The sequence below is a fragment of the Triturus cristatus genome, chromosome 8, assembly GCF_964204655.1.
Source record: "Triturus cristatus chromosome 8, aTriCri1.1, whole genome shotgun sequence".
Lineage (NCBI taxonomy): Eukaryota > Metazoa > Chordata > Amphibia > Caudata > Salamandridae > Triturus > Triturus cristatus.
In genome coordinates this window covers 20,970,386-20,998,371 of record NC_140591.1, presented here as the reverse complement: position 1 = coordinate 20,998,371, position 27,986 = coordinate 20,970,386, and the positions used below count along the sequence as shown (strand labels likewise).

Below are 27,986 nucleotides of genomic sequence, written 5' to 3'. Positions count from 1 at the left end.
GCTCGGCCAGCAGGTTCTGACCAGATTGTGGGGGACATCTCCGAAGATCACGATCTCTGTTTTATCTGGATTGCACTTTAGTTGGTGCCGGTCCAGCCACTAAAACACCCTGACAAGACTCTGAGAGATGAGCTCCCCATCCAGTTCCCTTCCCTTCCCACAGGAGAAGAGGAGCTGCGTATCATTTGCATAAGAAATTACTTTAGCACCCAGGTACTCAGCCAGTCCGCCAGAGGAGTGAGGTAAATGTTAAACAGGGTGGGGCTAAGACAGATCCCTGGGGTACGCCCACATTCAGGGTTCTGGCTTGAGGCATAAGGGGGCAGCCATACTTCCTGAGAACGATTGCTCAAAAATTGTGTCGGCCAATTCAAGGCCATGTTTCTGATCCCCATTTCTTGAAGACGCTCAAGAAGTTCAGAGTGGGGCGCAGTGTTGAAAGCTGCGGTGAGGTCCAGGAGGATCAGGATGGCCTTGCCTCCCTTGCCAAGGGTGTTCCTAACGTGTTCAACAACTTCCAGAAGCGTGGTCCCAGTGCTGATATGGGGTCAGAAGCCGGATTGGCTGAGATGTAATATTTTATTATCTTCCAAGTAAAGGGAGAGTTGGCGGTTGACTTCGTTCTCTAGAATCTTTGAAAAAGCAGGGAGAAGGGAGATGGGCCTGTAGTTCGCCAATTGCTTAGGATCAGCTGCCGTTTTTTTCAGCAGAGGTCGCACTTTTGCCCTTTTCCAGCCTAATGTAACCACCCCTGTTACCAGCAAAGTGTTAAATATGTTGTTCACTATATTAGTCTGCAGGAGACCAGCTTTCCTGACCCTTCAGAGTACCCTCTGGAGTCAGAGAGTCACAGCGAAGCTCAAGTCAAACACTTATTAGTCTTTCCTAAGTTAACCAGAGAATCATTCACAGAGGTAGCCGCCTTTTCTTCTCTGTTCCAACATCGCTGTGGGTGCAAAGTGGTGGCAGCAACACTTCATAGGATTGCTCGACTACTTGATTGACTGTATTCGCTCTTATGGCAACAAAGGCGCTGCTCTGCCATAGTGACGTAGTAAATTATTCTGTACACATGGCGGAGGGGCCGCCCACATAATTCATAAATGACTGCCAAGCTGTCCTTCATTTATAAACGCATTGCCAGTAGCTCTTGAGATGGCAGTTCCTGCCAATGCATTTCACTCTGTGCTACGGGCTGCGCCAGCTGGACGCAGACCTGTAGCGCTGAGTATTTTTTCTCACAAAAATAAAATCCAAAAATGGGATTTTCTTTTCGTAAAGATAAATAATAATGCTCTCCTCACCATGGGAGCCTACTCCATGGCGGGCAAGTATTTTAATGACTTTAGAGTCCCTCACTGCCGGGCTTTGCCTGGCAGTGTGGGACTGTAAAAAATGGGTACATGTCCAACCATCTAAATTGGGAGGGCAAATGGACATGTATCCGTTCCTCAGACGTCCCTTATTACCCAGCACAGTCAGAGAAGTTCGGTCACAGCAGAGACGGAGTATTGTCCGGCGTGGCTAAATTGACGGTGCACCCAAAATTAAATTGGGCGGGCTGACCACTGTCTTGTGGGAAGGGGCTCCGTCACCGCATCAGTTTCCTTCCTGCCAACATATGAATTGTGCCCTAAATCAGTGCACCATCCCCACTTATTGTCTCCAGCAAGGTGAGGCAATGCCTGCCCCCTTATGTCAAACACAATCCCACCAGGCTATATTCTCCCTCTCTAAGATGGTGACAAGGCCTTGTGTGAGATCCCGCCTCCGAGAGTCAAACATCCTCCGCATCAGAAATGGAGGCAGTGACGGTAGGTCTGTTGTCTCCTTGTTCCTTGACATTTCTGCCTTCTAACAGCACCAGCTTGCCACCGCTCCGAGGTTAGTAGGCAAAATGCAGGTGAAAGCTGCCATTTCTTGACAGTGAATAATAGCAGTCAAAAGAGGAGGATGGCTGGGCCCAGGAAACCCAGCGTTGGATAGAAAGCTTTAGTAAAATGGCCACTCACGCCTCCTGCTGTCTATATGGGCTGGGAGGATAGCTAAGAATATCTTCATCCAAAGGCACTTGAGGGAGCCTGGCAAGCTGCAGCATTTAGCATAAATAACTTTTAAAACTGCTTTGATATGCAGTAAGGTGGCACTATTGCCTGATAACATTCTTGTGACATTTGTAATACAATCCTTATTTGCCACTGATGTTGAAGTAAAATGTTGCATGAATGGGGTTTCATGGGCTTCCAACCCACAGTGGTAAAAAGTCTTGTAAATACTGTGCCAGTTTGCCTGGATGTCATTTGCCCTGGCCATCCGGCTGGCCGGACTTCCATGTTCATCTTACCCTCGTTAAAGATGCTCGTGTGCAACTTGCATATTACAGTGAATGCTATGCAGTTGGGTGGTAACCTTTTCAAGGCAATAGAACAGTTAACTTCTAGTGTCAAACTTAGCTTTTAAATTTAAGAACTTGAGTAATTTAACACTTGAGCGCTGGTGCTGTGGCAGAGTGTGGCATGGCTGTCTTTAGAGGGGCATAGTGGGCAAAGAAGATGGACTGGAATGTGACCCAGAGTCATTCCCAGGGGCTGAGATGAATCCACACGTTGCGCCCATCGCCTGCCTCCGTGTGATGCCCTAAGTGCGTGGATATGACCGGTGTGGTCCAGTGCTTCCCGTGCCACAGGAATCAAGCTACACGTCACTGATGTGGATTGAATGATCCAACTCTGGCCTGGAGTTGCTTGTATTCCCATCAGCAGGTGTCCTGGCGTGATCTGTTCTGGCTGGCCTGTTTCCGTTATAGAAAGACCACTGTGGACCGAGCTGTTGCTTTCAGCACAAGGCCATGGCGTGTTTGCATGTGCCTGGTGGGGAGGGGGGGTGGGGGGGTGCATTTGACATGTACCCTACCTGCACAGCCTGAGCTTAATTTTCCATCGATTTCTCCAAAGGTCAAACATGCCTCGTCTGCCCATAAGTGCAAGTTTTGAGAATAAAAACACCCCCTGGGAATTGTTTAGCAGCCTCTCGCCTCCAAATGTCCACAATGTCACCAATCTGGTCCATAAAATACATTTTGTGGCAGTCAAGTGAAAAAGGTGTATTTCCCACAGTAGTGTTCAACCACAGTCTCATGCACACACACTGCCAGAATTGTGAAAATCCACCACTGTCTGGCACGTGCTTTTGCACAATCAATTTGCACCAGTATGCCCACATGGCTGATCCCTCCCTCATTATTCCATCCTGCATTTTCCCCTAGAATGGGGAATCCGATTTACCTCTGTAACCTCTGCCTCGTCCCTCTCACCTGGTTTGTTCTAACCATGAAAGGAGTCGACCTTTGCCCCAGACACATTCCTTCCAAATGACTTTCTCTGGCTCTGCTAACTTTAAGCCAACCCCTAAATGTAAGCCTTTCTTTACTCTTCGCCCCACTGAGCCCTAGTTTAACATTCCTCTAAGCCTCATCCTTACTGTCGCAGCTAGCCAAGCTATAAATCTAGCCTTACTGTCGCCATACTCTACTTGTACGGTTATTACCTAATCCCATTTGAGGGGATTGGAGAAGCGTTGCGGTAAAGGTAAGTGATTGGGTCGGGTTGACGAGGTTTGGATGATGTCTCTGAGGACAGGGAAAGCTGTTCTAATGGGAAGCGCACCCGGCTTCTGCGCGCAGTGGAGAGGGTGAATGGCATGCAAGGCTGGCAGGGAGAGCTGTTCTAATGGGCAGTGCGCCCGGCTTCTGCACGCAGTGGAGAGGGTGAATGGCATGCAAGGCTGGCTGACACACTCAGGATGCTGCTCTCCCAGCTTGAGGACTGGACGTTCCTCCCCAAGCTGGAAGAGACCAGGGAGTTGGTAGCCTAGTGTGAATCTTTTTCCCTGACCTGCCCTCTTCCACGGGGAGTTATGAGCAAACATTCTGCTCCAGGTTTACCACTGGGGCCACCAGGCAGACCGCATCCTGATGATAGAGAGATGGATAAACGCTGCAAAATGCAAAGGCGGCTTTCAGCGCTGGTGCAGGGATCCTGCTGTTATGTAGAAGGAGCTCCTTGAAGCACTGTCTTTGTGTGTGCTTGTTTTATCAGCTCTGCTTAGTGTTATATCAATGGTGATCTTACTGGTCATCCTTTCGCTCTTCGCAGGACCAAACCCTCAAGCTTTGGGAATACAAAAAAGGGACTGAAGTGCAGAGCTGTGGCCTGTTCGGCTGCCGTCTGCAAGATGGGAATGCAGAGCACAAGGTAAGGGGTCGTAGTGTTGGCACTGGGGATGGTGATGGAGATAGTGGACAGGAACTAGTCTGGCTGATGTAAAGTGAGTGTGCCCCTGGAGGGGTCGCAGGGTAGAATGAGGTCTGGGTCACTGCTATTAGCTTGGTGAGTGTTCTAGGCAGTGCCTGGCCGAGCACCCCTCGCTGCCCCCAACAGCTAGTCATCTTCTACTGAGCCTGACTTTTGCCTGCTTGTAATTCCTGTGTTTATTTCTTGTAGTTTGTCTTGTTGCCCAGGTCTTGTATTTTGCTGCAGTTTGTTTTCACAGTTTTTTCCCACCTGTTTCGCCGCCCTTCCCTGACCCCTCCCCGCAAATATACCCAGACCTGGGTCACGTGCACACACTGTCATTGGAACCAAGACGTATCCGGCTGATGAGCCCTTAACAAGGGCAAACTGGCCTTGGGTTGCTTGTGTTTGGTTCAGGGAGGGCTGGCCCTACAGTTCGGGCTGAACTGTTCTCATTGGAGCAGAGTCAAGACTGATTTACATATAGCTGGGTCCAAACTGAGGTGGCATGGTGCGCAAAATAATGATGGACTGGGACGCAGCCCTGGGTAATTTCAAGTGGCTGAGATTAATGCAAGCATTCCATCCATCCCTGTTTGTGTACGTTAGATCTACAGGGCCTGCCCAGGGTTTGGCGATATCTTACTCCTGTTTCCAGGAGCCAGAGGACTGCAGTACAGGAAGGATCTGAGGGTTGGCCTGCTAGAGATTCTCTTGGTATTTGAGGTACTGGATAGTATCTACAAGGTGTGTGATGCCACATCATGCGCACCGACTGAGGTGGCACTGGGCAGTCGCTGGGGCCAGGTGCACGGGACAGGTGGAGGGCTGAGGCCAATCTTTGAATTGTAATGCATGAAGATGAAGGGGTTTGAAAGATATGCGCTTACGAAAATAGCTGTTTGCAGACGATGAGGACATTATTCCAGGTAAATATCAGTCGAAAAACGCCAAAAATGCAGGGTCTGCGATAAGAACATAAACTCTCGACAGTGTTGTAATTTTCCTTTTTTTTCTTTTCTGGCAGAGTTTTGCTGTTTCGAGAATAGCCTCCTGCAGCCACGGTCGGCACATTGCAGTCTTGTTTGACTGGTGAGTATGAACCGCTAGAACTTCTACCTTTTATCCAGAACAGAGTTGGGGTTCATCACAAACCATGCTGGGTTAATCTCATCCGACAGGTTCAGGTTCTGTACCTGACTGCTAATCACTAAGCCAGATCTCTGAAGCGCCTTTTCATGTACAACACTTCTTCCGCTCCAGATCGACTATCGCATAGATAACTGGGCAGAGCGCACTCTGGCCTCTGCGTGTCTCTTCTACCCAAATCTTGTTTTGTATCATTCATTACCTCGTTTGAGACCTTTCAAAGTATATAAGAGGGATCTTATAGCTCCAAAACATAAAACACTGTGGCATTAGTCATGAATTAATGCAGTGAGAATTTAGCAAGGTTTGCTTTTGGATTATCAAGTGATACGCTTGCATGAGTTGTATATGACTGCATGATTATTACTATTGTTATTAAAAAGCATAATATACATACCGACTGGGGTTTCTTGCCACTATCAATCTGTCTCGCAAAGCAGGACAGTCTAGAAGCTAGTGATTTGCTACTGACCGCAGAAACGTTGTTGGAAAAGAGCTTTTGCTGGTGAAAGGTACCTGGTTGTGCACAGAACCCGTATACGGGAGTCGGTGTAGAAGTGCTGTGGGTACACGCAGCTTGCTTGGAGGTTGCTGAGGGGGCTGCATGGATATGGGTGCTTGGCTTGTGTTTATGCAGAAGTTGTGGCCATGAGGGGGTCTCAGGATGCGGTGCCCCTTTCAGAAGCCAAATTTCAGTGTCCATCACCACAGACTTTGTGGTGTACATGTGGAGTCCATTGCAGTGCCATTTTAATTCCCAAGCTCTGGTTCAGGTAGAACAACAAAGTACATCTCAGCCTTTTAAAGGGGGGAGTATGCCCTTGGTGAGGCAGTTGTAGTCTCTGTCCAACACGGGGCAGGGCTTACTCCCACTATCTACCACATAGCAATGGAGGTATGTACCTTTGCATCCGCCGCCCTGCCTCGGTTCTTATAGGGTGTCCTCCCTGTGCTGGAGTGGATCGATGAACCTTTGCTTAGCCTGGGGTTCCCCTTCTGGACATCTTAATCCAGGTCCAATGCACAATCTTGCCCTCAATATATAGGCCAGCTCTAGAACTCTCCTGTGTCAATACTTGATGTCTATCTGGGGGGGACAGGGCATTGTTCGGCAGGAATACCGTTCTTTTCAAATGTTACCTATTATGAACATTTTTTTATAATTATTTTGACTGAACTGACACACAGGACTTGTAGTTTCCCACCGGCTCTGTCGCTTCTAGCTTATGCCACAGATCAGAGGCTTTCAGGTGTAGGCATCTTGTGGCTCTGATGCACCGTGGCTGACATTCACAGGCCTTGTCTGTAGTGCTTTCAAGCAGAGCATCTTGCACCCCCCTCTGTTCTTTGCAATTCATTGTTTAGACCTTCAAGAATTTGTCCTCCTTGCCCCCGGTGATTTCCCCACATGCAGATATTGATGAAGCGCTGGCCCACCGTGCTCAGTGGTTGGTTTCACCAGTAGGTTGGACTCCTTCAGTTGATAAGTAATGCGCTCTAGTGCCGACCCTACCAGGAAATGACCAATGTGGCATGTGATCGGCCTTGCACTGAAGCCTGCTCCGTGGTACAGCAAGCGTGGACTCACTGGACTGTCTGCAAAGTCCCAATGGGTCTGATATTGGGATAAAGCTGTGTCCGAAGGTGCCTGTCTAAGCATTGCCTGTCCATCTGAAATTAGTACAACATGCACAAGTAGAGGCAAGGTTAGAGGAGAAGATGCAGGCAGTTGTGGCCACAGTTCAAGGCATGTGGGCTGCTGAATTCATATCTGTGCATAGATCGCCGCCTAGTGTTGGGTCCGGATGTTTGCACGTTGTTGTCCTGGAAGAGTCTTCGAAGTATCCTTGGATAGGTGACTCCTCCCCTGGACTACAGTGCGCATGGGCATCCTCTCCATCCTCAGATTGTTTTTTTCCGCCATTGGGTTCGGATGTGCTATCTTAACTCCAGTTAGGAAAAAGTTAGTCGAGGCCAAAAGGCCTTTAGTTCGCGTCGGTACTGTTCACTCGATCGGTTTCGACCCTACCTGTTAGCTTACTAACTTCGGAAACAACTTTTCGCTTTTTACCTGACCATCGACGACACCGACGATGGAGTCGAGGACACCATTCAAGAGGTGCCCGGTATGCAATGCGAAATATCCCCATATCGACGTCCACCCGGTGTGCAACAAATGCTTGTCGCCGGACCACGACGAATCGACATGCATGGCCTGTGCCCGGTTCCGTTCCAAGAAGACTCTACGGAATCGGCAGCACGCGGCACCGGCCCCGGCAGACATCTTCAACGCCGAAGATGTCGAAGAGTTGGAAATCCTACCCTCCAATCCCGGTTCCGAACATGACTCCGGTTCGGACGACGTCGACGAATCACTCTTTCGCAGAGATGAAGACAACGCCGAGGTAGGAGACGACGATGAGGCCTTAGGGGCCGAAGAGAGTAGCTCCAATGACGAGCAAGGCCTACCCGTTCAGACTGACGAGGGCCCAGTGCCACAGTCTATGGCTCCGGTCGAGGGATCGCCTTCGGGCCTTACCCGAGACCTATCCCGCGGTTCTTCGGCCCCGCCCTCGGGCCCGGCCTCGGACGTTCAGCGGCAGCCATTATTACCTACACCGGCTGGTTTCCCTTCTACCAAACCGAAACCGAAAGCTGCACCGGTACAAATGAAACCGAAACCGAAAGTGGCGCTAGTCGGATCGAGGCCTTCCACACCTTCGACGCCAGCGACACGCATCGGCACCGAGCGCACCAAACAAGACTTCGGTGCCGAACTCGAAGCGGCCGACGCCGGAGTCGGCATTCGGAAAAAGGCCCTCGGTGCCATCAAACCTGCTCGGCTCTCGGCGCCGACGCCATCGACTCCTAAACCAAAGGTCATACCACCTGCTGCGTCTCACGTCGCTGCCACGGCAACACCGAAGCCTCCTGCATCAAAGACGTCGACGGCCATTTCCGCCCCTCGACCCGATGACCCACCGGCGCCGAAAAAGTCCACGGCCGCCTCTACCAACCTGGTGGGCGCTAAGGCCTCGAAAGCGCTTCACGCGCAAACCGTTGCAGCACAAAGCAGCAAACCCCAAGCGGTCCTCCAGGACACATCGGGCTCCGGCCCACTAAAAGCTCAAACAGCCTCTTCGGCGCCAGCCAACATAACTTTTGGTCTGCCGCCATCCACGATCCCGAAAATATTCCAACTCAGGACACGGGTCACCCACACCACGGTTACACCTGCTGAGACGTCTCCATCACGTTACATCGACGCCAACACCGGCAGGATGGTTATCCATGACCGGAGGATAACTTCAGAGCCACCCTTGGACCCTTTCAGGATCCCACTAAAGAGAAAGCTGACTGTGGACTCAGAACCTGTGCTTTGCGAATCTTTCGACTCGCCCTACCAGGACCCACTATCATTCTCTCCCACACACTCCGACACGGACGCGTTGGCAGACTATATGGATGACCAAGTCCCTTACCACGGAGACATGGACCCTGATGACCAACAGGACCCTGATCAAACTTGGGGCGACCCTGCAGACCCCAGTGCACCTCTAGATGCACAGGACCCACAACTCTATGGAGCGAAAACATCTCCAACAGAGGACACTGCAGCGTTCAACGCTCTTATTGAACGTGCTGCAAATAATCATGACGTGCAGCTTCACTCTGACACCGTGGAAGACGACTTCCTTATGGACACTTTCGCTTCCTCGGAAAGGCATGTAAAGACTCTGCCCATGCTCAAAGGAGTCCTCAAACCAGCCAAGGACATCTTCAAGGAACCCACCAGGGCACGGGTGATAAACCCCAGGATTGACAAAAAGTACAGATCAGCACCTAGGGAACCTACTTACATCAGAGGCCAATTACCTCTCGACTCCATTGTCGTTGCGAATGCTCGCAAGAGGGCACACTCGCAATCAACAGGTGACGCTCCTCCCCCGGACAAAGAGTCCAAGGTTTTAGAGACCTCTGGCAAGCGAGTTGCCGCCCAGGCTGCCAACATATGGCGCATAGCCAACACTCAAGCGCTCCTCGCTCGCTACGATGGAGCGCACTATGATACAATGGAGCAACTACTCCAACATCTCCCTGACCAGTTCAAAGAAGGTGCAGAAATTCTTATCAGAGAGGGACAGCTACTCACAAATGCTTCCATCAAGTGTGCACTAGATTCCGCAGACACGGCGGCCAGGGCCATAAACACAAGCGTCATGCTGCGACGACATGCCTGGTTGCGAATCTCCGGGTTCAAACCTGAGGTGCAAAATTATATACTGAACCAACCTGTCAACCCCGACTATTTATTCGGGCCGGAGGTTGACACGGCCCTTGAGAAAATAAAAAAGGACACGGACACCGCAAAGTCCATGGGAGCTCTCCAGACTCAGTCCTTTCGGAGCAGCTCCTTTCGTCGCCCCGGAAATAGAGGAGCAGGTAGAGGACAGGGGTCACAGCAGACATACAACAAAGGCAATACCCAAACCACCTACGATAAAAACACCCGGGGTGGATATCGTGGCTCCAGTACAAAGGGCAGAGGACGCGGCTACGGCAACACCAGGTCCTCCCCCAAGAACAAGCAGTGACGCCCTCTCCCTTCCTCCCGACCACATAACACCTGTCGGGGGAAGGCTACAAAGGTTCCTGTCCACGTGGAACTCCATCACCACGGACAGGTGGGTCAAAGATATTATCAAATACGGTTACTGTCTAGAACTAACCTCCACTCCACCCACAATACCTCCAAAAAACCGTCCTATGTCCTCAGAGCACTTAACGCTCTTACAGCAAGAGGTGCAAAGTATGCTTCTAAAAGGCGCAATAGAGGTCGTACCCGTCAACGAGCAAGGTACGGGGGTGTACTCCCTGTACTTTTTAATACCGAAAAAGGACGGGTCACTCAGACCTATATTAGACCTGAGACCCCTAAACAGATACATTCTTTCCGAGCATTTTCACTCTACAGCAAGTCCTCCCGCTGCTCAAGCAGGGAGACTTTCTAGCCACACTGGACCTCAAGGATGCGTATTTCCACATACCCATTCACCCATCACACACAAAATACCTCAGGTTCACTGTTCAAGGGCAGCACTACCAGTTCAAAGTCCTTCCCTTCGGTGTGACAACGGCACCAAGGGTGTTTACAAAGTGCCTAGCTACTGTGGCGGCACATCTACGGAGGCAGCACATACACGTCTACCCTTACCTGGACGACTGGCTCGTTCAAGCAAAGTCAGCCCAGCAATGTGCCAGCCACATGTCCCGCACCATTCACCTCCTTCACAGTCTGGGGTTCTCACTAAATTACCCAAAATCCCATCTACAGCCCGCACACGTACAACAGTACCTAGGTGCGACTATAGACACTCTGGCGGCCACGGCTCAGCCCAATTTGGTGAGAATCAACAGCATGCAAATGCTGATTTCAAAGTTCAAACCTCAACACTCCCTTCCTGCGCGAGTGTTCATGCAGTTGATAGGCATGATGGCCTCCTGCATCTTCATAGTCCCACACGCGAGACTACATATGCGCCCGCTTCAGGAGTGCTTGGCACGTCAGTGGAATCAGGCTCAAGGACAATTGAAAGACCTAGTGTTGGTGAGCGGTCGGGCATACAACTCTCTGCATTGGTGGAATCCACAAAACCTTTGCAAGGGCCGACCGTTCCAAGAGCCTGTTCCACAAATAGTACTGACAGACGCGTCTCTCCAGGGATGGGGAGCTCATTTACTCCACTACACAGTGCAGGGACTATGGACGACACAACAGAAGAAAATGCACATCAACCTTCTGGAACTGATGGCAATCTTCCTAGCCATGAAGGCATTCAAAGTACATCTGTGCAACAAGGTCGTGTTGATCCGGACGGACAACATGACCGCAATGTACTACATACAGAAGCAGGGAGGGACGCACTCTCCACAGTTGTCTCATCTGGCTCAGAGCATGTGGAAGTGGGCCATTCAGAGGAACATGTTCCTCATGGCGGAACACCTCCCCGGCAAGGACAACCAAATGGCGGATCTGCTCAGCAGACACAGCCACCAGATGCACGAGTGGGAGTTACACCCATCAGTACTCCAGCCGTACTTCCAACAGTGGGGTCATCCAGAGATAGACCTGTTCGCCACAAGCGAAAACGCAAAATGCCAAAGCTTTGCCGCCAGGTTCCCACATCCGCAGTCCCAGGGCAATGCGATATGGATGAACTGGTCCGGCAGATTTGCGTACGCTTTTCCCCCAGCACCGTTGATACCGCTGGTGGCTCGCAAACTCAGACAACACTCCCTCACACTCGTCCTAGTTGCTCCTACGTGGGCACGCCAGCCATGGTACACCACCTTCCTCGAACTTTCCGTGGTGCCGCATCAAAGGCTGCGGATCAAACCCGCGCATTTGACGCAGAACCATGGAGAGATTCAGCACCCAGATCCGCAACAGCTGAACCTGGCGATCTGGCTCCTGAAGTCCTAGAGTTTGGCTACCTCAACCTGCCACCTGACTGTATGGACATCATCAAGGAGGCCAGAAGACCCACTACAAGAGCTTGCTATGCAGCCAAATGGAAAAGGTTTGTTATTTACTGCGGTAATAATGACATTAACCCGCTGGACGCATCCATCCAAAACATCATTTGTTACCTCCTACACCTATACCGATGCAATCTGGCGTACACCTCTATACGTGTCCATTTGACCGCAATATCAGCCTATCTGCAAACCAGGCAGCACCTCTCTCTATTCAGAGTGCCTGCCATCAAAGCATTCTTGGAAGGACTCAAACGAGTCATTCCACCACGCCACCCACCAGCTCCAATGTGGAACCTCAACCTGGTCCTCACACGCCTGATGGGTCCACCCTTTGAACCTCTCCACTCATGCGAGATTCAATTCCTCACCTGGAAAGTAGCCTTCCTGGTAGCGATCACTTCTTTAAGAAGAGTTAGTGAACTCCAGGCACTAACAGTTCAAGAGCCATTTAGTCAGGTTCATGCCAACAGGGTCGTACTACGTACCAACCCCAAATTCATGCCCAAGGTAATATCGCAGTTCCACATGAATCAAACTATTGAACTGCCCGTTTTCTTCCAAAACCCACAAACTGTCGCGGAAAGGGCACTCCACACACTAGATGTCAAAAGGGCCCTCATGTATTACATCGACAGGACCAAACCCTTTAGGAAGACAAAACAACTGTTCGTTGCCTTTGCCCCACACCACAAAGGTAACGCCATCTCCAAAGCAGGGATAGCCAGATGGATAGTTAAGTGTATCCAAATTTGTTATCACAAGGCAAAACGCACATTAACTATTCCCCCACGAGCCCACTCAACACGTAAGTTAGGGGCCTCCATGGCTTTTCTAGGAAATATTCCCCTGCATGATATATGTAGAGCAGCCACCTGGTCCACTACACACACATTTACCAAACACTATTGTGTAGATGTGCAATCAAAACAGCAGGCAGCAGTAGGACAGGCTGTTCTCAAAACCCTTTTTCAGACCGCTGCAGCTGGCACTGGTGGCCGCCGCTAATAGAGGGCACTGCTATACATTCTATGCACAGATATGAATTCAGCAGCCCACATGCCTCGAACTGAATATGCTACTTACCAGTATGCATCTGTTCTTGGCATGTAGGGCTGCTGACATTCATATCGCCCTCCCTCCTCCCCGGCGCCTGTAGCAGCTGCAGCTCTCAGAATTACTGTAAGCATGGTCATCACTTTCTGTATCTACTCCATCACTGCCACAATGGCGAAAAACAATCTGAGGATGGAGAGGATGCCCATGCGCACTGTAGTCCAGGGGAGGAGTCACCTATCCAAGGATACTTCGAAGACTCTTCCAGGACAACAACATGCAAACATCCGGACCCAACACTAGGCGGCGATCTATGCACAGATATGAATGTCAGCAGCCCTACATGCCAAGAACAGATGCATACTGGTAAGTAGCATATTCATTTCTCATTATCACAGGGACACTGAGCAGTCCTCAACAGAACACAGTCTCTTTTCTCAATAGACACACAAACAAACGCAAGACGGCACAAGGAAGTTGCTGATAGACTGGCACTGGAAGTGGTAAACACCTAAAGAACAGAGTATGCACTCCTTTGTGCATCCCACAGCAGGTTTGGGCTCTGAGCAATGCAACTAGTCCCATGTCTCTTTTGTAAAGGCCTTGGGGGCCCTTGCGGTCCCCTAGAACTGAGGCTGCTGCTTCCTTCCTCCAACTCCTTTCCATTAAGGTTTTCTCGCTTACAATGCAGGATGCGTGTTCCACTTTCTCATAGACAACTCCTTGTCCTTCAGCACTTGCCGATACCTTTGAACCAGTCACTGCCACATACTCAGGACCATCCTCACTGTCACTTGATGTCAAGGGCCGTGTCTTTGCACCGCTGTTATGAACCTCTTGTTTATGGAATTGTTCTCAAGAACTCGAAGACCACCCATATTCCCAACTGCTTCAGTACCATTTCATATTCCTGCCTTGGTACCCACAGCTCCTCTATGGGTCTCTGGCCATGGGGTCCTCTCCCCTGTACAGGGATTCAGTTTTCCAGGAGGATGACATGGTTAAGGTTGCTACTAAAATCTGGTGAAAGCCTCAGTTGTGGCACGGAAGCTGCACTTCTTATACACAGTCTCTGTTCTTACTTCGAGCCCCTCTACATAGTTTCTGTGGATTTAATCAGCTACAAGTATTGTTCTCTGGCTATAGGGCTGTCTTCTGACTGGTACTTTCAGGAGCCCGTCCGTCTGTATTTACTCTGTAGCAAGTGATGAGTGCTTCCTTAGTTCCAGAGGGACGGTTTGGGACACCTGGCAGATATGAAAGCCACAACTTGTGTGCTGAATGCATTCTCTGTTCATATGGGTGAAGCAGCCAGGACGCACAGCCTGGGTGTTGGGGATGCTTTGTCACAAACCGGCAAGGCTTGCACTCTTTCCACCCCTCAAGATACTGAAGGAAGTGCACCCGACGTCGCCTTTAGGAGGAGAGAGGCTAATGTTTCTTCTATTTCTTTGCAATCTGGTGGAACAATTGGAGTCTCTGCCCTTCATTGTTTCAGCCTGTGCCTTGTAAACTGTTTACGGATTGTCTCTCTTCCACTGAGCTTGATCTTCTTACGTCAGCGGCGTTACTTAGTGCCCTTAAAGAAAGGTTTGTTTTCACTGCTAATCAGAGCATGCCATAAGCAATTCGACAGGTGCCACGTTTTCACTTGGCAGTCCAGTTGTGTTTATGAATTTTATATCCTGAAATATCATCTTACCCGACTGCAGTCTTAAATATCATGATCAACAATATTGTCCCATTGGGTGTAGATTTTCCCCTGTGGGGCTAAGTTTGTAAATCTTTTGAACAAAATATTTACGTCAGACCATATTCTAGTACATTGCCAATCATTCACGAAGGTAATGATATTGGAGATTCAATCAGGGAGGTTTAAAGCACGCTACACACCCGTGAGGGTCTCAAGGCACTGGGAGGGAGTGGGGGGGGGGGGTAGAGCGGTCTCAGTAGAGCGGTCTCAGTGCTGTGGTTGCTGCGGAATCCGGATTGGGAGGGGTGGAGGATGGAGTTTTCTTCGATTGATTTTGTTTGTTGGATGTTGAATGTCTTCTCGGTGACTTTTGCTGCGGAGGGGAGGAGGGAGATGGGTCGGTAGTTCTTGTGGACCGTGGGATCTGCTGAGGGCTTCTTGAGTAAGGGTCTGACTTCTGCGTGTTTCCAGTCGTCGGGAAAGATGCCGGTCTTGAAGGTGGCGGTGATGGTGCGTCGTAATTCTGGGGCAATGGCGGCGGTGCCTCTGTGGCAAATGTGCAGGGCATGGGTCCGTGGGGGCTCCTGAATGGATACCTTTCATGGTCAATGCGGTGTCTTCGGTGGAGACTGGGATCCAGGAGGAGATGGTGGGCTGTTTGGCATTTCTGGGGGATGGAGGGGTTTCAGAGTCAGGTGTCTGGTCGTTGAAGTTGTCATAGAGGCCCTTGAACTTCAGATCGAAGTAGGAGCCGAGCTTGATGCAGAGGTCCTGGGAGGGGGGAATGTCCATGGCCTCGCTAGGGGGTTTGGTGAATTCCTGGATGATGCTGAAGAGTTCTTTGGAGTTCCTGGAGTTGGTGAGGATGCTGTTCTGGATGGAGGTGCTTTTCGTGGATCTGATGCGTTGGTGGTATTCCGTCATGGCGTTTTTGACGGCATGGGTGCAGTCTTCCGAGGATTTGCTGCCCCTCCAGTTCTTCTCGAGACGTCTGCAGATGCATCTGGATTCTTGGAGGTCGGCGGTAAACCAGGTGGCTTTCCTGGGGTGCTGTCTGTCGGGGTACGTAGGGGCGCAAGCTCGTCTGCGCAGTTGGAGATCTGTGGAGTTCTTTCTTTGGCTGCGAGGTTGGTGTTGGTCGAGGTGGCGGGGGCATCATTGTTGAGGGTGAAGTTGAGCTGTTCCTCTGTGATTTTGCTCCAGTTTCTTTGTGGAGGGCGGGGTGCAGGTTTGGGCGCCGTGGGTTTGTTGATGTGGAAGTGTGCGCAGTGGCGGTCTGTCCTTGGGGGTTGCGTGGTGTTGCTGAAGTGGATGTTGTCACCTCCTGCGAAGATGGGGTCGAGGGTGTGTCCTGCCTTGTGGGTGGAGGTGGTAACGCGTTCTTTCAGTCAGAGGTTGGCGAGGTTGTCCAGGAGGGTGGCTGAGTTGGGGTCGCTGAGGTTGTCAAGGTGGAAGTTGAGGTCTCCGATGAGTATGTTGACCATGGAGGCAGTGGCGTGGGGTGGGATGAGGTCGGCGAAGGTGGTGGTGAACGCAGTTCGTGGTCTGGGAGTTCTGCAGGCGTAGGTGCCTCTTAGGGTTGTTCTGGGGCTGGTGGAATAAATCCCTTCTCTTCTGATGGACGACAGTCCTTCTCTGAGTGACGTCCAACATCGTTCTGTTGCCGGCACCCTCACCATAACTCATGTGAACTAGGGCACATTACTATGGTTAATATTTGTACACTTTCCAAACACTTATTGCAGCTCACTTTACCTTGAGCATGCTGGCCATTCAGTTGTGCTGATCTCAAAAGTGACCATACGTTACTTGTCTTTAGGTTCCCCTGTTTTATTCCGCTGCTGTTTACTAATTAATACAAATGTGATTCTAGTACTCAACAACCGATACAGCCACAATACAATGGTCTTGTACTGCTCCAAGATGGCGCCTCTACATTGCACCCTGTGACGTGTGGACATTACACCCACGCAAGGTCATTCACCCGACAACACACAGAGGAAAGTAGCCTACTCTTCCTATTGCAGCCGCGCCATGGAGACCTCTGAGAGCTTGATCCTTGCGTAGTTCTGCTCGTAGGCACATGGTAGTCTTAACTCTCAAGCCCTCACGCTAGAACTGCCACGGTAAGTCTGTTGGGACCAAGTGTGTAATAAGCGCTTTGTATTTGAATAAAAGCAACAAAAAAAATAGCGGAAAGGATGAAAAAGTTACCCCAGTATGCAATGACTGTTCCACTGCATGTCGCTTGTTGGCATCCAATCTAAAAACAGTATTAGTTAGACTGGTGCCCAATCCACCTCTGCTCCTCACCTGTACAAAAACCAGCTCACTCCAATTTGATGCTGGTGTTAACTCAAAATATGCCACCAGTTTGCTTTAATTGAACGCTGCAAATGCACCGGTTCACACCTCATCAGTGTTTGTCTTGGTCATGTTGAATAGGAAGTCCTCTAGGTCTGTTGCTTACTTACGCTGGCCTGTTAAAAGTGCCCATGTCCGCTTCAGGGTCAGACGTCCTTGCGCACCTGCAGCATCTCTGCATGCAGGTCAGATGGTCTTCCAAAGGGCTCGCTATTTCCAATAATAGTCTCAAGGTGCCCACCAGGTGTTCCCGCCTATGCTTAAAGAGGTGTCAGCACGACAAGGTTAGACTGCTCTTCCAGGCTTCAATCAGTGAAATAGACCGCTTCTCAGTCTGCTGTACATTTTACGCTGGCCTGTTCAAACGCCCAGGACTGCAGGCTGTCTGATGTTAGAAAACATTGGTGGGGCTATGTGCCAGGGCGTATTACTTCTCTCCAGGCTCCAATTTCGTTTAGTCTTCCTCTTAGTTCTCAGTAGATACTATTTCTTTCCACTTTCACACGCAGGCTCTTTCCTCAGTCGTCAAGTGTGTCTTAATCAAGGAAGGATACTCGTAGGTTGTAAAAGAAGTAGGTTGATTAGCTTAGATGTTTACAGATGAACCCCACCAGGCGCAGCATTCTTGCTGCCCAGCCCATTCCTTCAACTCTAAACACACTCAACATTCTGATGACCTCACGTACTGGCCGAGGAGCAGGGAACATAGGGGTAATGGGAAGCATGCCAGACCACAGCACCCGGCATTCTTAAAGGCAGGGCATGACAACTTAGATTTAACACAATCTTAACGGGGAAGACCATGATGCTGCCTGAGAGTTCAAGCCCCCATGACCCCGGGCATTAAAAATACGTTTAACAAAAGAAGCCGCTTAATTGTTCCAAGACTTCCAGAAAATAGTTTGGTTATCAAAATTAATTTTAGAATTGTATTAAAAAGAAAAATATACATATGGTTTAATCCTAATCCACAGAAAGAAGAAAGCTGTGCTGCCTTTTAAAGGAAGGGGATGCTGATTGTACATCCATCTGGAAGGTGTGAAAAGTTTGGGTACTTACTCCCATTAAGGCTGGTCTTGAAAAAGGAGAGCTACTTCCTGATGTATTGTCAGCCATTTATTGAAACTCCTGTTAAACAAGTCTATAGCCACAAGTTTCTTATTTATTTTTTCATTTTAAACATCAGATTTTCATATTTGGATAGAACTATCATTTTCTGTAATTTAGTCATCCACTATAGGATTGCTCTTGTTTTTTTGCAAACCATCAGCTCCTGCTTTTTTCAGCCACTGTCGGTGCTTCGTGTGTCCGTACTTGTTGGCCTAGTTGGAATGTGCTAACGTTGCTTTAGTTATAAAATAAATTCGCTGTTGGCGATGTTTTCAAAATCACTCCCATCAAATTCAATTTCTCAAATATGTCACCTGTAATAAAGACTGAAACTGCTGAAGTCTGGAGTTTTTATTGAAGAGCTTACACACCAGAGTGCAGGTAGATCAGCGGACACCGGCAAACTAAAATAGAATGCAGAACTGCAAATATACTTCAGAGTGCTGACAGAATGCAGAACTACAAACCTATACCGGAGTGCTGACAGAATGCAGAACTGCAAACCAAAACCAGAGTGCTGACAGAATGCAGAACTACAAACCTATACCAGAGTGCTGACAGAATGCAGAACTACAAACCTATACCAGAGTGCTTACAGAATGCAGAACTACAAACCTATACCAGAGTGCTGACAGAATGCAGAACTACAAACCTATACCAGAGTGCTGACAGAATGCAGAACTACAAACCTATACCAGAGTGCTGACAGAATGCAGAACTACAAACCTATACCAGAGTGCTGACAGAATACAGAACTACAAACCTATACCGGAGTGCTGACAGAATGCAGAACTGCAAACCAAAACCAGAGTGCTGACAGAATGCAGAACTACAAACCTATACCAGATTGCTGACAGAATGCAGAACTACAAACCTGTACCAGAGTGCTGACAGAATACAGAACTACAAACCTATACCGGAGTGCTGACAGAATGCAGAACTGCAAACCAAAACCAGAGTGCTGACAGAATGCAGAACTACAAACCTATACCAGAGTGCTGACAGAATGCAGAACTACAAACCTATACCAGAGTGCTGACAGAATACAGAACTACAAACCTATACCGGAGTGCTGACAGAATGCAGAACTGCAAACCAAAACCAGAGTGCTGACAGAATGCAGAACTACAAACCTATACCAGATTGCTGACAGAATGCAGAACTACAAACCTGTACCAGAGTGCTGACAGAATACAGAACTACAAACCTATACCGGAGTGCTGACAGAATGCAGAACTGCAAACCAAAACCAGAGTGCTGACAGAATGCAGAACACATCCTTTTACTCCTGAATGCTTGCTGTTCTTAGAGTTTGCACTGCAGATGTACTCAAGAGTGCTCTTCTTTAGGCATGCTGCTTATGCACCTGGCCTTTTAGATTTGACACGTCTGTTCTGTGCTCTGATCGCCACTTGTACTGTCTCTGCACACAGCAGTACAGCAGTCACTATGGTTTACAGCTTGTACACCCTTTCTTGCACGCTTCCTTGTAAGAATCAGTAAGACGAGAAGGCTGAACGTGTTGCATTGTCATTCTGCACTGTGGTTTTTATACTTTTAAGGTTTCCAGATGATTGTATGTTGTTAATAACCTATTGCTGAAGTCCTGGGGCTTTCGTTAAACCACATGATGCATTGTGGGAGCTGAACCCCTGATTTGCTTCATTTAACCCCATTGAACAAACACTGATAACAAAGATTTCTCGTTGAGCAGTGGCATTGCCCTTGCTGACACAAGGTTGTCTGGTGACTGTTCCTTTGTGGTGTATTCCATGTCTTGGTTGCTCCTGTTGTTTGTGTTCTGGAACCGAGAACCCGCCTCTCACTCCAGTCCCTGTGCTCTTGCTTTTTTCAGTGTCCCTGCTGTTCACATCTTCCAGTTTGACGCAGCATCCCGGCAGCTGCGGCTCCAGCAGGAGATCTGCCTGGAGCACCGAGTGTGGGACATCGCCTTCGATGCATCTTCGGGTCTGTGGATGCTGCAGGAAAGTGAAGAGGAAGTGACCCTGCTGTACCGACTGAAGGAGGAGACCTGGCAGGTGAGGGCATGCTGCAGGTGGTGATACCTCTGCCTGGATCCATTTCAGGCAACTGAACTCTGACCGACTAGACAGCCCTGGGTGGAACTATCTCCATCTGTTCACGTATCTGATCGCCTTTTGCCTAAGTCACCGTTTTAAAGGCATTCCAAGTCTCCGGTGTCAATGTGCCTTGTTTATGATCAGCACGACCCATGCTGCTTTCTGTACAAGCTACGTGTGGGCTTCTACGACCACTTCTATCAGTCTTGGTTAAAGTTCAGATTGAGTCCTCCCCCCCCTCCCTCCATTCAGAAACCATGTCTACTGATTGTGAGCCCTGTGGTGATCTTTTCACTGGCTTCCTGTGTGGGATTTAACTACCACCATCAGATCAACACTGTACACTGGAAACAAGGAAAAATGGTTATTTCTTGTTGTTGCGCCTCCACTGGGGAGGCGTAAGGTTTTTGCGCATTCCTACGTTTATATTGTTTTGTAAATCTTAGGAAGCGTCAAAATCCATGTGTGTTACATGGGAACACCCACCGCAGTGCCCATGGGATGTCTCCCTAGCGCAGAGTAAGGCAGCGCTAGCCATTTGCAATGCCGTGCCTAACTCCATCTCTACGAGGCCATTCAAAGCCATGCAAAGTCACTCATAAATATGCTGTTTTAGTTTGCGCCACCAGAGCGACACACAGTGATTCTCTGGCAGCTCATAAATCTGCCCATCTGTCTGCAGTCACACAGATGTGCGATCATTGATCTCTGCAGCATGAACTTTAGGCTGCCACTGGCGCCCCTCAGTGGCTGTGACGTGCTAGCGCAGGCTTCAAGACCTTAGTCCGGTTCCTCTTTGCGTGATGTATTTGTGAAAGAAGTAGACGCCCCGGCAAGCGCACAGAAGTCTGACATGTTTGGTGCAAAAAGAGCAATAAAGCCTCAAAGGTATTGCATGTGAAGGTCGCCATTTCAAGACACCAGCATATTGTAATTGTCACTGTATAGGACAGCCCGTCTGCGCCCGTCCGCGCCTGGACCGCGCCCAGCGCCAGGACCCCTGGTCCCCACCGCCGATGCAAGACTACACGACAGACCTACGACACCGCCACTCTCAACGCACTCAATGCCGGCCGGAACCCTGCCTGCTACCGAGCCACCCCGAGGCGCACCCATGGACCCTTTGCCTGCAGAGCCTGCCGATTCACCTGCTACCGGACCTGTGCCGCCCCCACCGAGTCCAACACCAACAGCAACCACCTGAAGTGCATCCAGCTCAACACCCGCTCCGTCCACAGGCACGCCGTGGAACTCTGGGACCTGCTCGACGCGACAGCACCAGACGTCGCCTTCCTCACCGAAACCTGGATGAACGCCTCCTCAGCGCCCGACATCGCCTTAGCCATCCCGGACGGATACAAGATCACCCGGAAAGATCGCGTCAACCAGACGGGAGGAGGCATCGCCATCGTACACAAGAACACCATCCGCATCTCGACTAACTCCGACGAAACCTTCACCACCGCCGCCGAACACCTGCACTTCCAGATACACACTGACCCCAAGACCACCCTCCGAGGCACCCTCATCTACAGACCCCCGGGACCACGCACACAATTCAGCGAAGACATCGCAGACTTCATCAGCCCGCACGCCCTCCCCTCCGCCGACTACATCCTCCTAGGGGACCTCAACTTCCACCTGGAGAACAAAAACGACAGAAACACCACCGCCCTGCTGGACAACCTCGCCAACCTCGGACTCAAGCAACTGGTGAACACCCCCACCCACTACGCCGGCCACACGCTTGACCCCGTCTTCTCATCCAGCAAGCACATCTCCTTCAGCCACGCCACCGGACTCCACTGGACCGACCACAGCTGCGTCCACTTCAGCTTCAGCAGAACTACGAACCACCACCACCCGCAACAGGTCCCCCGCCGAAGCTGGAGCAAGATCACTGCCGAGCAGCTCACCGCCTCCCACAGCCAGAACACTCCCACCTGCACAACGGACCCCAACGAAGCAGCCAGCAACCTCACCAAGTGGCTGACCGCCTGCGCCGATGACCTCGCACCACTAAAGAACCCTCCCAGCAGACCCGGCAGCAAGAAAACCCCCTGGTTCACCGACGAACTCAAGGAATCCAAGAAGAACCGCCGCACCCTCGAGAAAGCCTGGCGGCTCGACCAGACCACAGACAACAGGACCGCCCTCAAGCACGCCACCCGCAAACACCATCAGCTGATCCGCGCCACCAAGGAGACGGCACTCAAAGAACGACTGGACAACAACGCCCACGACAGCAAGGAACTCTTCAGCATCGTCAAAGAGTTCTCCAACCCCAGCGCCGGAAACAACGACATCACTTCCTCACAAGACCTCTGCGACTCACTCGCCTCGTTCTTCCACCGCAAGATCGCCGACATACACAACAGCTTCGACACACAGACCACGCACCCTACCACCGAACCAACGCCCGCCACCACCACCCTCTGCAACTGGACCCCGATCAGCACCAAAGACACCACCCGCACAATGAACTCCATCCACTCCGGATCACCAACTGACCCGTGCCCACACCACGTCTTCAACAAAGCCCAAAGCCATCATCGCACCCCATCTCCGAGACACCATCAACTCCTCCTTCCACACCGCCACCTTCCCGGAGAGCTGGAAGCACGCCGAGCTGACCGCCCTCCTGAAGAAACCAACGGCGGACCCCACTGACCTCAAGAACTACCGTCCCATCTCGCTCCTTCCTTTTCCGGCCAAAGTCATCGAGAAGACCGTCAACAAACAGCTTGCCGCCTTCCTCGAGACGAACGGATCCCTTGACCCCTCGCAGTCCGGGTTTCGGGCCAACCACAGCACCTTATCGCAGCCACCGACGACATCAGAACCCTGATCGACAACGGGGAAACAGCGGCCCTCATCCTCCTGGACCTCTCTGCGGCGTTCGACACCGCACCCTAGTGAAGCGCCTCAGCAACATCGGAATCCGAGAGAAAGCGCTGGAGTGGATCATCTCATTCCTCACCGGAAGAACCCAGAGAGTCCGCCTCCCTCAGTTCAGATCTGAGGCCACCGAAGTCATCTGCGGCGTACCACAAGGATCTTCACTCAGTCCAACCCTCTTCAACGTCTACATGAGCCCCCTCGCAGCCAACGCACGCCAACACAGCCTCAACATCATCTCCTACGCCGACGACACCCAGCTCATCCTCTCCCTCACCAACGACCCCACCACCGCCAGAGCCAACCTACACGAAGGGATGAAAGACGTCGCCGACTGGATGAGCAACAGCCGCCTTAAACTGAACTCAGACAAGACGGAAGTCCTCATCCTGGGATCATCACCCTCCGCCTGGGACGACTCCTGGTGGCCCCCGGATCTGGGCACCGCTCCCAAACCAACGGACCACACACGCAACCTGGGCTTCATCCTGGACTCCTCCCTGTCAATGACCAGACAAGTCAACGCCGTCTCATCCTCGTGTTTCAACACCCTGCGTAAGATCTTCAGATGGATCCCCACCGAAACCAGGAAGACCGTCACCCAGGCACTCGTCACCAGCCGACTGGACTACGGGAACACACTCTACGCCGGAACCACAGCCAAACTTCAAAAAAGACTCCAACGCTTCCAGAACGCCTCCGCTCGACTCATCCTGGACATCCCCCGACACAGCCACATCACCGGACACCTGAGAGACCTGCACTGGCTCCCCGTCAGCAAGAGAATCACATTCAGACTCCTCACCCACGCACACAAGGCTCTCCACGACCTGGGCCCCAAATACCTCAACGACCGCATGACCTTCTACACGCCCACCCGCCAGCTACGATCGACCAGCCACGCACTCGCCACCGTACCACGCATCCGCAGAGCCACCGCCGGAGGAAGATCCTTCTCCTACCTGGCAGCCAAGACTTGGAACTCCCTCCCCACCCACCTTCGGCGAACTCAAGACCATCTCTCCTTCAGGAAGCAGCTCAAGACCTGGCTGTTCGAGCAGTAACATCCCCCTCTCCCAGCGCCTTGAGACCCTTGAGTAGCGCGCTTTACAAATACCGTGATTGATTGATTGATTGATTGATTGAGGATCACAAGATGTAGTGGTATGTAAAACCTTTGTGCATCTCATACATAGGAGTAACCCAGACATATAAGATAGAGGGACAAAATATGTATTTACCTGCTTTGCATTGTCCCGGGAGTGCCCATCCATCATGCCCCTCAGCATCATATGGACCCAGAAACCATATTGAATACATTGGACAATCCGGAAGCACTGCCGACATAGACCCAAGAAACAGAAAAGCTGATTAGTCCAATATCTATTTCGACTGAGTTAGCCATGACCGAGAAGCACAAGACTCGCTTCTGTGGACAAGTATGCAGTCCAGTCCTGCACATAAAAATGGGGATTGCAGCCATGAACGGGTTCTCTTTGACGCCGCGTGGGCTCTCTAACAAGAGGCTCTTTTGCGGAGTGCCTCAGGTTCTCTTACGGACCTTGGCGCCCAGTCCCAAGGTCCCTCATGTCTTTCACTCTCACCTCTGAGCTCCACTATCCTTTCTTGCCCCATCCCAACATTCTTCGTACTTTGCATTGTGCTGAAGTATTCACATCTTGTTTGTCCCCTTCAGCGCTCCTTGGATGATGGCGTGAAGAGACTGTCCAACCACTTGCGGGATAACTGGACCCTGATGGAAGGTGAGGAACTTAGAAATGCTAATGTCTTCTAACCCTGAGTAGACCCTGAGTTGACCAGGTGTCTGAAATGAGTCTCCCGTACTCCACCCCCAAGCAATGACTAGGTGTATGAGATGAGTTACCTCCTAATTAAAGGGTTGAGATGAGCAGGACTGCCTCTCAGTCCTGGCTGAGCAGCTCCATGGCGGATGCTTTGCCAGCCTCTTACAAGTGAAAACTTGGGCACGGCAAGAGGAGAAAATGCTAGGGTCTGTCTGTCTCATCCTCTGACCTGTAGCTGACCAGGTGTATGTGAGATGAGCCTGACCTTATGTGGGTGGGTGGATAGGTAAGTGTGTGTGTGTAAGAGAGAGTGATGAGCTGGGTACTCTCTAAGCAAGAAATGACAGTGAGGGGAAGATAGTCACATCCTCTGAACCTGATCTCACCACAAACATTGAAAATGTGGTCAGACACCCTCCCCCAAAAGCACTCTTGCATCCAGCTCCATTCTTTTCACCATGTGGAATGTAATTGTCCGTTTATTTATATTGACAAACAATCCACCGCCCAGCGCTAGGAGGACAGCTGGAAATGGTGAATGGGATCGTTAGCCTGAACCTGAAGATGACTGACACTACAAGGCATTTGAGGCAGTGAAACCTCTGGATTCCTCAAATGATTATTGGCAACATTGTGCTACTTAAAGGTTTATGCCTCTGTGCACCTTGCAGCTTGATATCCCTTATAGTGCATATTTTGAAATTCTAATATTTTTAAAGCATAAAATGCTGTGCCCTTGTACACATGCTTTCTTTGAGATCATTTTTAAAGATGAAAATGTGTGTCGTGGGATTTTGCACTTAGTTGTGTGTGTTTATAATATTTATGTATTCAGAGGATTTCTTTTGAGTCCTTTTTCCTTACAATTAAAGTAACTTTGGTTTGTAATGCAGTCCTTTGTTCTTGACTATCTTTCTGTTTTTGTTCCCCAGAATGCCTGGGAACAGAAAGCTGTTACCGCAACCTCTACAAGGCATCTTATGACAATATGGCCACCTACTTGAGAAAGAAGGGGGAGCGTATCCTTGAGCAGCAGCAGAAGAAACGGAAGGAAGCAAAGGGTGCACAACAAGCCAAAGAACAAACCCAAACTTTGCAGCCGGCGACGCCTGCGTCCTGATGTCTGACTCCCCCTGCAACATAGCAAGTGGACAATCGGCAAACCCAAACCAAATCGTTGGAGCTAGTGCCACTTATTACATGACCACAGAGTCTGCTTGTGCCCTGTCCAGAGCAGAATCCAGGATTCATCCAGAACACTTGGCAGCTTTTTGTGTTGGACTCCAGGGTTATTTTTATACAGCACGTGGAACTAATGTACAGGATGCAGCTCCATGAATGGAAGCTTGCAGATAATGCTATTCCGCAGCCCCTGTCTCTCGCCCCACACACCAATGACCTCTAGAGAAACCTCTTACATTTTGCTGAAGTTCAGCCAGATGTCTGGATAAGAACAGTTCTGTGATGAGTCAAGTACTGCCATTGTCGGCACAATTTGCATCAACTAGGAATGCAGCCGATAAACCATTTCCAGCCTCTGAGGAGGACAAGGTCTGCTTCTACGGTGACACCTGCTGATGGGACTGTTCAAGTAACAGTCTTGGTGATGGCTAGAGTCGAGAGCACCTGGGTTTTGTGAATATCTGTTGAGGAAGCTTCGATCCATTTGTTCTTCTATGAGGCTTAGATGTACTGATGAGGAAAGGGGAACAGCTCTGCATAGAAGTCAAATCGCCTCGCTGCAGTACTGCTTGTGGGATTGGCGACCTGGTCCGGTTCTTCTGCTCCCCACAGAAGATTTTTGACATTTTAGGAATGGAAGTAGACTGAAAAATAAATCTTGAAAGCTCTTGGGGGCAGCACATCTTCATTGTTTCTGGTGTCTTGAAATACAGCTGCTTAGCAGTCAGTTCTCCAAGTCACAAGATTCTGGCAGTAATTCGAGATGAAGAAATAGGTGTGATTAGTTCTTGGAAGGAGGTATTTGTTTGAGGTAAAACGACCCCGTCTTTCTATCGGTCTTTCTTGTCCTGCTTTTTCTGGTTTACTTTTGTTTTGATTCAATCATCAGATTGGGTCCTTCAGGTCTTGATCTGAACCGCTGTTTCAGGAGTATTGGAACTATGCATGACTGGTGGGGCGACATGTTGAGAGGCTCTTTCCTTTTACGAGAGAGTTGGGCAGGTGTGGGTTTATTTGATCAATTCCTCTCGGTGCTGGGCTGTCTGGATGAATGTAATGCCTTCTCAGGAGAGAATTGCACTCCTTAGAGTAATGTTTTGTTTTCGGTTTGTAGATTTAGAGGAGGGAACTACTTCAAATAACTAAATGTTATTCTAGCAAACCTAAAATGATCAATAGGGAAGGCAGTAGGAGGGCACTAGTGCCATCCTGTCTGCCGACTTACCTTCTAACACTTATTGTCGCTCCTGGGACTCCACATAGAACCAGGTTTTAGCCACATAACTTGTACCACTCTTTGTAAGGAGTTGATGATTCTTTCTTTTGTTGTTGAACGTTTTATTTGCATTTTACGTTCACATAAGGTTGTCAGACAAACCATTGCACCAGTACTCTTTGCACACCGCCGCGCCCGTGCCACCACCCCGAGAACTGGTCATTCTTGATGTGAACACCCACAATTGTAGCACCAGTGTCATTGAAGTGGGCTTGTTCATGTCATGTGGCGAAGAAGTCATTCTATACATGTGGGCCAAAATTATAATTCCGCATTACAGTTTTAATCGCACAGACTGCTTTCTATAGGGCAGTAACAATAGGGTATGTTGTGGCATTAGTCCTACTCAACCAAACCTTGGGAATTGGCCATATTCAGGTCACGAGTAATATTCTTTATCCAGTATTAGGGGTGTCTTTCATAGATTCACATGCCTGAATCATTCCCCGTCGTCGAGACGGGAGCCTCCGGTACATAAAAAAGTAATGTTCTATAGACATACATAGAGAAAAATAGGCCTAAGGGCCTCCCCTTAGCCGCCTA

General features: G+C 50.1%; 1 protein-coding gene across 2 annotated transcripts in view; it reads left to right on the top strand.

Annotated features, from left to right (window-relative positions):
* The window catches only part of WDR4 (WDR4 tRNA N7-guanosine methyltransferase non-catalytic subunit), a 104,030-nt gene extending 77,178 nt beyond the window's left edge, over nucleotides 1-26,852 (top strand). For both annotated transcript variants that reach the window (XM_085620753.1, XM_085620754.1), the window contains exons 7-11: nucleotides 4,155-4,253; nucleotides 5,320-5,384; nucleotides 20,057-20,240; nucleotides 24,877-24,943; nucleotides 25,918-26,852. In XM_085620753.1, the coding sequence (XP_085476879.1) occupies nucleotides 4,155-4,253; nucleotides 5,320-5,384; nucleotides 20,057-20,240; nucleotides 24,877-24,943; nucleotides 25,918-26,105 (603 nt within the window). In that variant the 3' untranslated portion in view covers nucleotides 26,106-26,852. The remainder of the gene's footprint in view (nucleotides 1-4,154; nucleotides 4,254-5,319; nucleotides 5,385-20,056; nucleotides 20,241-24,876; nucleotides 24,944-25,917) is intronic.
* The last annotated feature ends 1,134 nt before the right edge of the window (nucleotides 26,853-27,986 follow it).